The sequence below is a fragment of the Lethenteron reissneri genome, chromosome 12 (assembly GCF_015708825.2).
Source record: "Lethenteron reissneri isolate LAM-NWPU_2019-01 chromosome 12, ASM1570882v1, whole genome shotgun sequence".
In the NCBI taxonomy this organism is placed as follows: Eukaryota; Metazoa; Chordata; class Hyperoartia; order Petromyzontiformes; family Petromyzontidae; genus Lethenteron; species Lethenteron reissneri.
In genome coordinates, this window is record NC_083790.1 from 11,826,464 (window position 1) to 11,838,798 (window position 12,335).

Below are 12,335 nucleotides of genomic sequence, written 5' to 3' on the forward strand. Positions count from 1 at the left end.
CAGTAGTTTTCTACAGACGCAGTCGCCGGCCAGTAGCATGCAACATCTCTTTCAAATTCGGTGGGCAACATTCAGTGACGCCCACATAAAACGCGATCTAAAATTGTCGAATATTCTCGAGATGGAAGAAAAACGAACCCTCCACAGTTTTAGGATGGAAGTGGAGCAGACCAGATGTTGTTTTTGTATACACATGATTTATTCAGTGCCATATGCATGAATCGGTAAGCAAGATACAGCAAATTAAATACGAAAAAATATGTTGCCCTTGGCGATGACCCAGCGATATATACAAACCAAGGCAAACTGCATACGCGTAGTTGCTGAATACATAATGGGTTCAAGTTAGATATAACTAGGTCCAGCCCCCTTCACTTGCCTTTCTTTCACTCTCAGCAAGGCCAAAATGGGTTAAAAAAAACATCAAAAGTTGAAATTGTTGCATGTAATTGCCACCTTTTAAGCTACTGTATGAGTCAATTAACTCTAATTTAGGGATCAATGCTGCATTTCAACACGCTCAATATTGTCGACACACATATACAGACCTTTGTATTGAAAGAAAAAAATATTACTGTGTGTCTAGACTGTGTGTATGCTAACATTAAAACAGACACAAAGCATTATGGGAAAATCCCCAAAACCGTGCATCCCAAAGGAACCGTGAACACAGCTGAGAAAGGTCACGGCAGCTAGGGGAGACCTTCATTCGGCAGTTGATTGACCGTGACTGATGATGATGTTGCTGATGACATGAGCAACTTAATGTCATCTGTGTGGGTTAGGTTATCAGGCTTTGAGAGGCCTGAGTCATGCTGTGATGGAAAAGAGTAAGATCATTAGCTTGAACGTCAACAGACAAGACAATTGGAGGGATTTGTGGACAGCGGATATTGGCAGCCAAAGAGGAGGAGTGGCTACCTGCTTCCTCCACTTCACAGGCCACTCAACCTGCCAGTTCAAGGCCTATTGATTTGAATACATTCTAATCTAGTTTAATGATGTCACGGTAGAGGCATCGTCAGGTATGGCTTACTCTATCTCCTTCTTCACCAACCTGCCCAACAAAATGAGCACAGTTTAGGCATATCACGTTTCACAATACCTATAAAGCTATTCATTCTGGAAATGCAATGCCAGGAACACAAAACTCAGAAACTCATTTATAATTCATCGATTAAAGCCGATTGTTACGCGCACAAAACACGCATCGAATTGTGTCATCTACTTAACCTCCTATATCCAGTTAATGCACGTTGCTTGCAATTGTTGAAAGAGCAAGCACCAACAAGACAGAATATATGAGAGAGACAGTAAAACATTTACAAAAAAAATTTAATTTGAAAACAAGTCATGACTCTCAATCATCACAAATTATTAAATTGCAAAGCAGATGCATTTTTACATGCATATTATTGTGGTAATGTTTGCATCAAGTCATGAATTAAAATTGATTCTTCCAATCACAATACATGCGTTGGATCATGTGTGTGATAATCAGCTATTCACAATGTATGCGTATTATGCGTAAATGGAATGTTATTGTTCGGTTAAATGAAAAAACGACTGCACAAACATGAGACGCAAATAATTATAAACACAAACGAGACAGCAAAATAAAGTGACATTCATTGAATGCCTGGAAAAGGGAGGCATACGGCGGTGTAACGAGCGTGGAGGCAGGAGGTACCTTGGCCCCCCGGGTGGCCAAAACTACGAGTTGGGGGCCCCCCTTAACAGCCACCATGAGATTTGTTTTCAACAACAACAACAGTGTCAAAGAACAAAAACGTATTGAACACGGAGTACCCCCTACAGCGTTAAATGTTCGAGATCGTGAGCGTAACGATGTGATCATGCAAGATAATAGCCGAGGGGTGCGACTGTGCGAGACAAATCAAATATTGGGGCCCCACCTGACCAATTGCCACACCCCCTGATCTGACAATGTAGCTACTACGCCGCTGAAGGTACTGTAATATCATAACATGCTTAATACCTACTATCTACTCTGAGACCATGGACTAACTCCCAAAAACAAGGCAGAAGTTCGAGAAATCAGGAGCGTTTCAGACCGGGCAGCTGGCTCTGAGAGCCAGACTTGCCTCGTAACTGGCGGTTGGTTACCCTAGCTGGCAGTATCCCACTGAAGACCCCCTCCAACCCGAGACTGGCGCCGTTGTCTGCCAGGTCACGTTTCACTTCCCCTGGGCAGCCACCCGCGTCGTCAGGTGACGGCAAAACACCCGGCGGAGTGCCTCGCGCGCAGAGGGCACAAAGCCCGGGGGGGTTGCTCAGGAGGGGAGTCGGTTTGAAATGGAGCGAAGCCCTCTTATCTCCGGCTCGCCCCACACCCTTCCTTCCCCGTGTAATCAAATATGCCGCGGCAAAGCTGGCGACAAAGAGCCTCCCAGTGTCATGACAATTAAAATAAACAGCAGCTCTTTAATGTACCTACCCAAAGACAAAGATCTCCCATGTAGCCTTAGCAAGTGCTGTTAGCGAGCGTCTATGAAGGCCGGCACGGCACACGTGGGGTTGGGTGGTCAGCACCACGCCCGGCCGCCTTTGTCTCACAAGTGGCAATGTTTACACACTGCACCAGGTACTCATTTGAGGCTGAGTCGACCTAGGGGAGACCCAAGACCGGTTCAGATAATCGTCACCGGTGTTGGCCGTGAGCAGGAAACGGACTTGGGTTGCTGGGTTCGTAGCGCAGCGCGCTAACCTTACATAACCACTCCCCATACTCTTCTACACCCTTATTCATTTATAAAATGCACTGCAGTACTTTGCATTTCGAGGCTATCAATTCTACGTTCGATTGTAAATTACTTGGATTTCCAGCAATAGTTGTCCCTTAAGTAAAACATGACTTTTAAAAGTAAATTTTATAATAACCCAGGCTGAAGTGGGAATAATATTACGATGATTCTTGATATTTACAGGAAATCCCACAGATTTCTGAAGTTGTATATGGGCTCCTTGCTTATGACACTGTACATGTTCTTTGGATGTTAATTACTCGGCACGGCAATTCTTGATTCCAGTGGCATCGTCCGGTACAGCATTATCTAACTATGGCAAAAGCATGCCCCCCCCCCCCCCCCCCACGAAGCTCAAGAAGCTCTGGATTCATGATATTTAGAGGTACGTTAAATATCAGCTCCAATTTCAAATCCTAAAACAGTAAACAAAATAAACACGAAAAGCGAATTCACCTGTCATCTCCATCTTGTCTGCATCTCTCTTCTCCCAACTCACTACATCTCTATTTTGGGATAAATTCATTGTATCTCGCTACGCCACTGCCTCTTGTCAATATCTCCTCTGCCGTCTCATAAGGAGGGACGGAGGGGGGCATGGAGGGGGGCATGGAGGGGGGGTGGGCCTGAAGATAAATTCTCGAGGGCCGCCAATGGTTCAAAACCTTCCTCTCATGGAGGCCCTTCTGCCAGAAGCCGAGTGAGCGAGCAAAACGCAGGGCCGCACGTTCACATTTTCCGAAAGCACTGGATAATTCATGACGAAGCAGCCGAGGTTGTGACATTGGAACTCGGTGGCGAACTCTTGGAAAAGATATCAAGTGCAACGTGACGAAAGCAGATGCCACGCAGTGGTAAATTTCACTCAAACGTCACGTGGCCATTTCCCTCGTGTGAACTCAACGGTGAACCTGTCTGCGCAAGAAAACGTAAAAAATATTACTACCCATCAAAATTGAGAATGTAAGTGCCAATTAATCAATGTCAATGAATTCGACATCTAGATAACTCAGCAACAAATATTTACAAAGAACGTTATTTAATGAGTAAAACGGATATGCCATATTGTTTTGTCTTACGTGGTGCAGCGCACGACAGATTGCTCGGCAACCTCCCACCGATGGTTGATGCTAGAACATGGAGCACAACATCTATAACGCCACATTTTCATTTCCATTTTCATACTTTAAAATTAGCTCGATATTTAATTGCACGAAATGAAGCCATTTCAATCATTACCATATTCCAATTAAAGTATGAGAAAAGAGGTGGAAATTAATGGTGGCAAAAATAGGTTCGGCTCTGCACTCAAACACACACTGCCAATTACACAGCACTCATGAGGAAATGCTGTGATACTGTGTCTCATGCTACGGTAGCGACATGTATAATTATCCTTTATAAATTATTAACAATCGTAAAACATTTTTGCGATTTGGGATGTATGCAGAATTATGAAAAGTGCAGGTGAACAAAGAAAAAGTTAACAGGCTGCGCAGATGTTAACTCCCTCGTCTTGTATACAGGAAGTTGTGGGTTCAAGCACGACCCTAATGCCTGTATATTTGGAGTTCGTTCTCCCCGTGGTCGCGTGGACTCCCAGTGTCATGACTTTTCTCCGGGTCCTAGAATATTTGACTGCTATAAACTTTCACATGATAAGCCACTTCATTGAGCTATCATTTGTGGCCAGGTCACTTTTGAAAAGGAGCTACATAGCTCAGTGGGCCTTACCTGCTAAAATTAAAAAAGTGTAATTTTAGTTAAGTAGTTCAGGTTGGTATAATTAATCTCCAACGAGAATGAGAACACATAGGTGCGTTAACCACTTCGCGGCCAGACAAGAGTGTATTAGAGCACATTAATATAACACAAATAAATACTGAAAGTGGACAACACGCGTGCCACTTCAGACCTGGCAGGTGCAACACGTGTGTCAGTTCAGACCTGGCAGGTGCAACACGCGTGCCACTTCAGACCTGGCAGGTGCAACACGTGTGTCAGTTCAGACCTGGCAGGTACAACACGTGTGCCAGTTCAGACCTGGCAGGTGGGAGGCATAGGAGGCAGACAAATGACTACTCTACCCTGGCGTGGAGCCGACTCACCAGGTGGATAAATCCCGACGCAGTGAGCCAGGTGCTGATGAAGATTGAGAGCAGGTTTACCAGCTTGATGGAATTACTGAAAGATATTAAAACACACACACACACACAACCATTAGATAACAATCATGTAAATGTACAACCTTTTTGTCAGTCGACTGCTGGGGGGTTACTTGACAATTCTCTGTCATGCTGATCAGAGCGAGTTGGTTCGTGAAGGTGGGGAGCAGAGATGTGGGAGCATAGAGCTATGTACGGTACAACAATATACAGTAGTTCGATGCATTGCCCTCTGCTTGCCACGCATGTATCCCAGCAGCTTATACCACCTGGGTTTGCATGTTGTTTGCCAGTCAAGCGTTATCCAGGCTCAGCCTTAGCTTCTGAGATCTGATAAGATTGGGCAAATTCCAGATAATTTGGTCATCATCAGAACATTATTACCACACCATTTATTATCGAGGAAAGCTCACCGAGTCTTACACCTATTCAAGAGCATCCTGTATGTGGATAATAATGGATGTTTAAATACCGCATGCGTTTTCTATTCCTTATTAATTTTACGTTTCATGGTATTGTCATATGATTTTGCGCACTTGTAAAACAATACTCACATTAGATTACGCGTTGCATTTGTAACAAACCCAAATGAGTAGAGTCACAGGGCTCCCGTGGAGACAGTACGGAGGGGATGGAGTCTAATGGGGAAAGCACGGAGGCAGAAGGATCTAGAAGGGGGGCATAGAGGGACAGCTGGGGAGGGACCAGGGTGCCCGAGAAGATGAAGGCCAGCGATGAAGTAGGCGGGCCAATGGGACGATGGAGGGAGTCGTCAAGGCAACATTGCCTTCAAGGACTGGAGGTGGAAAACAAGGGGGAATTGAAAGCCCTGTGAAGTGTATGGCCAGAAGGGCCAATGGATGCAGAGATATGGACGTGGATAATGGGTGATATCGTGAGAATGGGGCTAAGGCATGAGTCGGCAATCAAAATAACAAGATGAGCCATTCTTTTCGAATTCGGTGAAACAAAACAAAATCTATATTTCAAGAGCCGCAATGCATTTGATTACGAGACGGTGGTCCTTGATGAATAACGTCACGAGGACAGTCCTTAAAGAGCCGCCCACGGCTCCGGTAGCCGTGGGTTACCGACCCTTGGGCTAGGGTAAAAGATAATGAAAGGGGTATGGACCGAAAGGGTGAGGGGGTCGCAGGAGAGCGGTGTGAAGTGGGAGGATGGTGGTGCAGGTACACAGGGCGGAGGAGAATTGGCGGACCGACGGAGAAGCGGGAGAGCATGAGAGGAGAGCGGAAGATTCCAGGCACCAGGAGGCTGGTGAATTCAGGGTGAACTTGTGGGAACGAGGGTGGGATGGCTGCGTGGTCAGATTGGCGAAGGCGAGAGTTTGCGGCAGTGAAAGAGCGTGTGTGCATATTCAGTTACGCATCACGTCCATAGAGAATACGTGATCTGTTTTTACTGTTGATTTAAAGCTTTCGTGACTGCAGGGATTCATACTCTTTGGGTCTTTCGGTAAAGTCACGTCGATAGAAAAATAATAGATCACGACGTTTAGATCGCAACACAGGAAATCGTCTTCACCTGAAAGACCCAAAGAGTATTTATTTACTGATTTTACTGTCCGTGCAGTTATAATAAACCCGCCCTTTATTGAAAGAGAAATCTTCAGTCGTCGCTGATTTCCACGGTGGGCATTATATATTCATCGTCAGAATTCACTCATTTGTGGCTTTACAGCCTTGTGATTAATGCACTCGCCACAAGACCAGACTCCACAACCGTTCCAACTCGTGCCACAGCTGCCCAGTAAATTGTAGGGGAAGTTTATCAGCAAGGCGCACCATCTGTTCGGAAGGAAACATTCAATAGCGAGTGCCACTGGGTGCCAAGTCCCAGACAAAGTCCCAATAACTATCAATCTCAGTGTAATTTGACAAATACAGATCACCCTTGTTGTATTGATCTCAACACGTAGTTTGTCGCAGCCAATATGATTCATGGTTGATTTTTGGGTTAAGCCAAATTTGTGTCGTTAAGACCCTCCACCACCCGACATTGGCAAACAAATATCACGTGTATACTCTTAGGTTTTTTCGGTAAAGTCACGTAGGTAAAAAATAAAATAAAAAATTACTAAAAGTAATAATATAAATTTAAAAAATTACCTACGTGACTTTACCGAAAAAACCTAAGAGTATGAATCATTGCAGTCACGAAAGCTTCAAATCTAGAATCACATGTATAACAATATGGCAATTTAAACGATTCGCTCTAGACTGTCAAGCACCGTTAGGAAAAGATCCACTAAATCGGCATGAAAGATCCATAAAGTCAGACTCAGCTTGTCACCTGCTATAGCTTCTGAAATAGGAGGGTCATGACGTCACAGCAAAAAACAATCAGATTTAAACTAGCTATTAACCATTGCAAGTTAATTTATTCAAATTATATTCAAAATTATCTGGGTCAATGATGAACATATGCATTATTCAATCTGACTGCTCATGAATATGCGAGCCTGTGCTGGTAATTAATGAACACATTTGTGCTGGTCAATATTTCGCTTAAATCTGTTTGGTTGTTGCTGTGAGGTGAGCACGCCTATTTAATAAGCCTAATTAGATGACACAGTTATTCAGATTTTGAGGATTTTTTTTTATAAATAAAAATCCATTCTTAACGCATTTGTGTTAATGCAATACTGATAGCGCATCGATGTGTCCTACCTGCTATGACATGTGGACCGGATTAGTGAACATTAACAAAGAAAACTGAAACAAAAAGTGCGAAAAGAAGCATGGGGGAGATGCTTGCTCTAAAAAGACATTGTTACGGAGAATGATGAACGCTTGGATTAGAGAACATCCCCAAGTTAAAGACATCATTCAATCTATCAAGAAAAGTGCGTGGGCTTTGGCAGGACACATCGACAAAGGGGATGATGATCAACTGTCAATAAATATTACAGAGCGGTAGCCAAGAAGATGGGGCAATGACGAAATCAGACATTGAATTAATGTATTTTTTACTTATTTTACACCATACTCTTTGGTTCTTTCGGTAAAGTCACGTAGGTAGAAAAATAACAGATCACGACGTTCCGATCGCAACACAAGCAATCGTCATCAGGTGAGACAACCACAGCGAGAAAAAACTGCTGAAGTAGATGTGGTTGTCCCACCTGATGACGATTGCTTGTGTTGCGATCGAAACGTTGCGATCTATTATTTTTCTACCTACGTGACTTTACCGAAGGAACCAAAGAGTATGGATTCCTGCAGTCACGAAAGCTTCAAATCAAGATTCTTTTACACCATAAGTAGCCAACCGTGCTAATCGGAGGTGCTAGGCAGATTCTTATATCTCAGGATCGTGAGAGATAGCGACGGTATGGGGAAGCCTTCATCCAGAAGTGGATTGATCATGGCTGATGATGGCAATGATGATGATGTGGATAGAAGAAACAAAAGGCAGCAGCTGTCACAGCGTACATGCACTGGGCAATTTGGCCGCGATCTGATCTGGGTTGAACCTAAAGCTGTGACGGGATTTTCAAAACACAGTGCTGTCTTCATGACCTATGGTGACCTCAATGCAGACGGGATATACAAGGCTCGGAAAACAGCATTGTAATGGGAAATGGGCTGGGTGCCCAGACCCCCAATTCAAGCCATTGAAAAAACATGAATTAAATCGTTATTTTGAAGCTAGGTATCAGCCCACAATTAAAGAGGGCCTTCAATTGCGGTGACTCAATGCTCTTATCCCAGTCACGCATTAGTCATACGTACTGGGTTATTTACTCCTTTAAGCCAAGACCATGGTCTTGGGGGATCAATTATAAATAAATAGTGGTATGTATATAATGACTGACATTAGGTAAACCACACTTTATGGGCAAGAGATGTACTATTATGAGGTAGTTCTGTGCTGTCGTCTTGTGAGGCCTTTCTCTGACAATCTGATATTGTTTTGATTGCTGATAAAAGATCATTTTAAAACCAGTACACCAATGTTTACATTGACATCCTTTGGGGCTTCCTGCCCACTCCAAATCATATCACCGTCAATAATTAAGCATCCATCACACACAATCATGATGATTTATATTGATGTACATTATTGATTATTTCTTTAAACACCTCAATGCTCCTTGCAACCTGGGGCACGTGGGTCACCTTTAACCCTAACCCAGCCATTCTCAGCTGCAGATAAACTTCTCCCCAAGATAAAATCATGTGCAAGTGGCTGAGCTAATAAGGAATATGTCTCTATCAAAGCACTGAGCCGGCATCACTGACATTCTGGGTTTGAACCCTGGGCCCTCTCCAGTGATTAAACCGGGTCCTCAAGTGTAGTCAGCCGATGCTCTCAGCCTGCTCACCTGGGGCTACAAATGAAATAGACACGTGGTCCATCACTTGATTTAGCATATTCCAGCTCCGAGGATGGCACATTTCGGTTGGATTAAAGTGTGGCAAATGCTCAAAACAGGATGTAACACGAGTCCATTATCTTGAATTAAATTATAAGCCAATTGATGTGAGTTGAGAAATATTCTCGTGACATCACCTTCTGAGAGGTGTTCCCTGGCACGATGTTATGCCCTGCTCGCTGTGGAAGTTCCCAATGGAGGTGTATTCATCTCGTGACACGATGCCAATGATAATAATGATAAGGCGGTGATGAAATAGAGAACTGTGTGCACGGGGCAGTGAGTCCCTCGTGGGCCCCGTGCTGCACCTGGTCTTGAGAACGTTGAGGAACTGCAGAATCTCGGAGAACTGAATGAGGCGCAGCGCCCGGAGGAACCTGAAGCCTGCAGAAATAGAAACGAAACAGCAGCCGCAGGTTTTAGCGTTTAGTTTGTTCTCCTTCCCACGCACCTCCAATTAGCAATGGTTCGCTGCGTAAGGTGCGAAATAAGTTCAACATACATACATACATTATCAGAATATTTAATTATTCTGGAGAAATCCAATGAGCTATAAAGCTCTTTTTCACAGATGTCCAGTAGTTGTCGGTCTGTCCAGTCTCTCTCAAGGGAGAACCATCTCACTTTGAAAGGTCAAAACACATCGTGTCTTGCTGCTCAAATTAGTGTGAAAGTACTCATTGCTCTGAGTCCGTGGTGGAAATTCCACATTCCTACGGAGAGAACAAGTTCATCCATGTGACAACCACTGCTTGTGAGTCGAGCACTCTGCTACAGCGCCGGCGCTCAGCCATCGGCACAGCTCATGTGCAGAGCATTCTCAATTAACCACAATAACTGGGGTGCCTTGTACAGAAAGGCACTTTGTACATTTCTAAGAAGATTATTCAATCAATAAGTAATATTTAAAAAATACTTTTTTTAAAACACGCTTTAATGAAATGTACCGTACGAGTAATGGCAGAACTCTACGACTCTAGGAAGTGGCTCCGAAGCTTGCCACAATGTAAGGGGCCGTGGACAATTACAGCCAACGTTAGTTGAGCGTGGACAATTAGACCCAAGCCGAAACATAACATATAAAAAAAATGTTTAACAATATATACATGTTTTATAGAATATAGTATTGTCATCAATATGACATAAGTATACCAAGTTTGCAGTCGATATCACATTGGGAAGTGGGTTCAAATTGAGTTACAAGATTTGAGGATACGACAACAACAAAAGAGTGAGTTAAATAAAAGCGTGTAATAATACGTTGGCTGACAAGCGGATAATTAATCGTTTAATGTACGTGTGTGAAATGCATTTTAGTAGTGGATTCATAATCATAATTATCTTAACATCAGGTCTGACCTACAAGGTATATATACAATATTCCCACGTGGCTTGACATTATCATGTCACAGCAATGTGCCAAACGACTCCAGTACGAGAACCTCCCCACGCCGTGCCAGTCACGGCGGTTGTTTGGCTAAAACTTCACCACGCTGGTCAGTGAGAGTTAGTGAAAGTGGTTAGCAGCGACCTGGAATCAAACTCAGATCTCCAGGTTTACAGGTCCATAAAGCTGATTCTCGTCCTGTCCTACTGCATGATTGCAACATGGCTTGACTCTAAGTTAACTCTCCTGGCACAGCAATCGTAATTGTGTTTTACCCCTTCCCCACCCGAACCACCCAAACATATAAACCACGTTAGCAATTTTCTCCAATTATATATCCAAGCTGCTCTCTCAGCACCTCGGCGCAGAGGAAGTCCCTTCGCACGATGTGCACAGCAGAGGCACTCCACACTAGGGAGCAATTGAGCCCTCCTCGTGGATATCCTACGGAACTTCCAGGCCGCGCGCTCGCCACAAAACACACCCAAGTGGATGAGCACCAAGGGTACATTACATGCGAAAGCAAATGTACACAGTTGCGTTTTGTATAGATAATGGTGACTGGGTTTGCAGTCATTAGCTTTTAATAATGACGCTCCTTCAACCTGCAAAGACTCCCGAGTTTCAAGGCTTTTTCAGGATGGGCCTGCATGCTGTGTTTGGACAATTAATTATTATTATTAAGTATGAAACAGAACCAGAAAGTATGAGAAAAAACGAACGCGAACGAGTGGACAATACTTACAATGTCTACAGATTGGTATTCAACCTACTTGCTATACTGTCATCTGCTACTTCTTGCATTCGTGCCGTGTGCCCCGTGTACAATGATGGTGAAGAATCAAAGTGATTAAATACTTTGACTTTTTAATGAGCAAAGTTTCCAGCATTCACGTGGTACTGTAGAATGTACGTAATAATTATTGAAACAAATACACAATACAATGTGACACTTAATGAACACAATTACAATTAACTGTATGCAATTAACACATTATGGTTTAGCATGTAGATTTAATCAGCACATTCGAAGCACATCAACTATTAGTAATTAACATCCCGATTGCTTTGGGCCGGCTTGTGTGACTGTGTGGGCTGTCGCCTCTATAAGCCGACACGGGAGAACCTCCAAAACCCAAACTTCCTCTAAAGGGCTCCATCGGTGTTGCCAAATCACACATGGTTGCAGGCACACCACACATGGGTACAGACACACCACACAGCCTCCGGTGAACAAGACACGGAGCACTATTCACAGATTGCTTTTCTCGATATTTATTCTCAACCTCACCTCCTGAATTGTCGCTGTCCAATGTTAATAGGCCACGGCACAAGTTGCACAAACAAACCGCTCACTCGCTTTTGTCTCGAACCGCAGGTCTGCCAAAATACAACCGATTCTCGGGCAATGGTCTGGGCAAACCAACAAAAACAAGTAACTGGGGGTCAGAAAGAATATGCGTGGGTTTCTGGGGGGGGGGGGGGGGGGGGGGGTTACTGGACAGTGAAACACACACGAGTCGAGCATATAAGGTCAACGTTAATGGCAATGGAATGTGCTTGGTTGGGTTGAAACCCCAGGCGCAATAGCTAACGATGCAATTCCAGACCCCAGTGCG

The 12,335-nt window shown here is 43.9% G+C and overlaps 1 protein-coding gene across 1 annotated transcript in view; it reads right to left on the reverse strand.

Annotated features, from left to right (window-relative positions):
• Positions 1-12,335, reverse strand: part of LOC133341908 (calcium-activated potassium channel subunit alpha-1-like) — a 160,039-nt gene that overhangs the window by 110,483 nt on the left and 37,221 nt on the right. Inside the window, 2 exon segments of the mRNA XM_061550729.1 lie at positions 4,874-4,949; positions 9,638-9,713. Coding sequence (XP_061406713.1) covers positions 4,874-4,949; positions 9,638-9,713 — 152 coding nt within the window.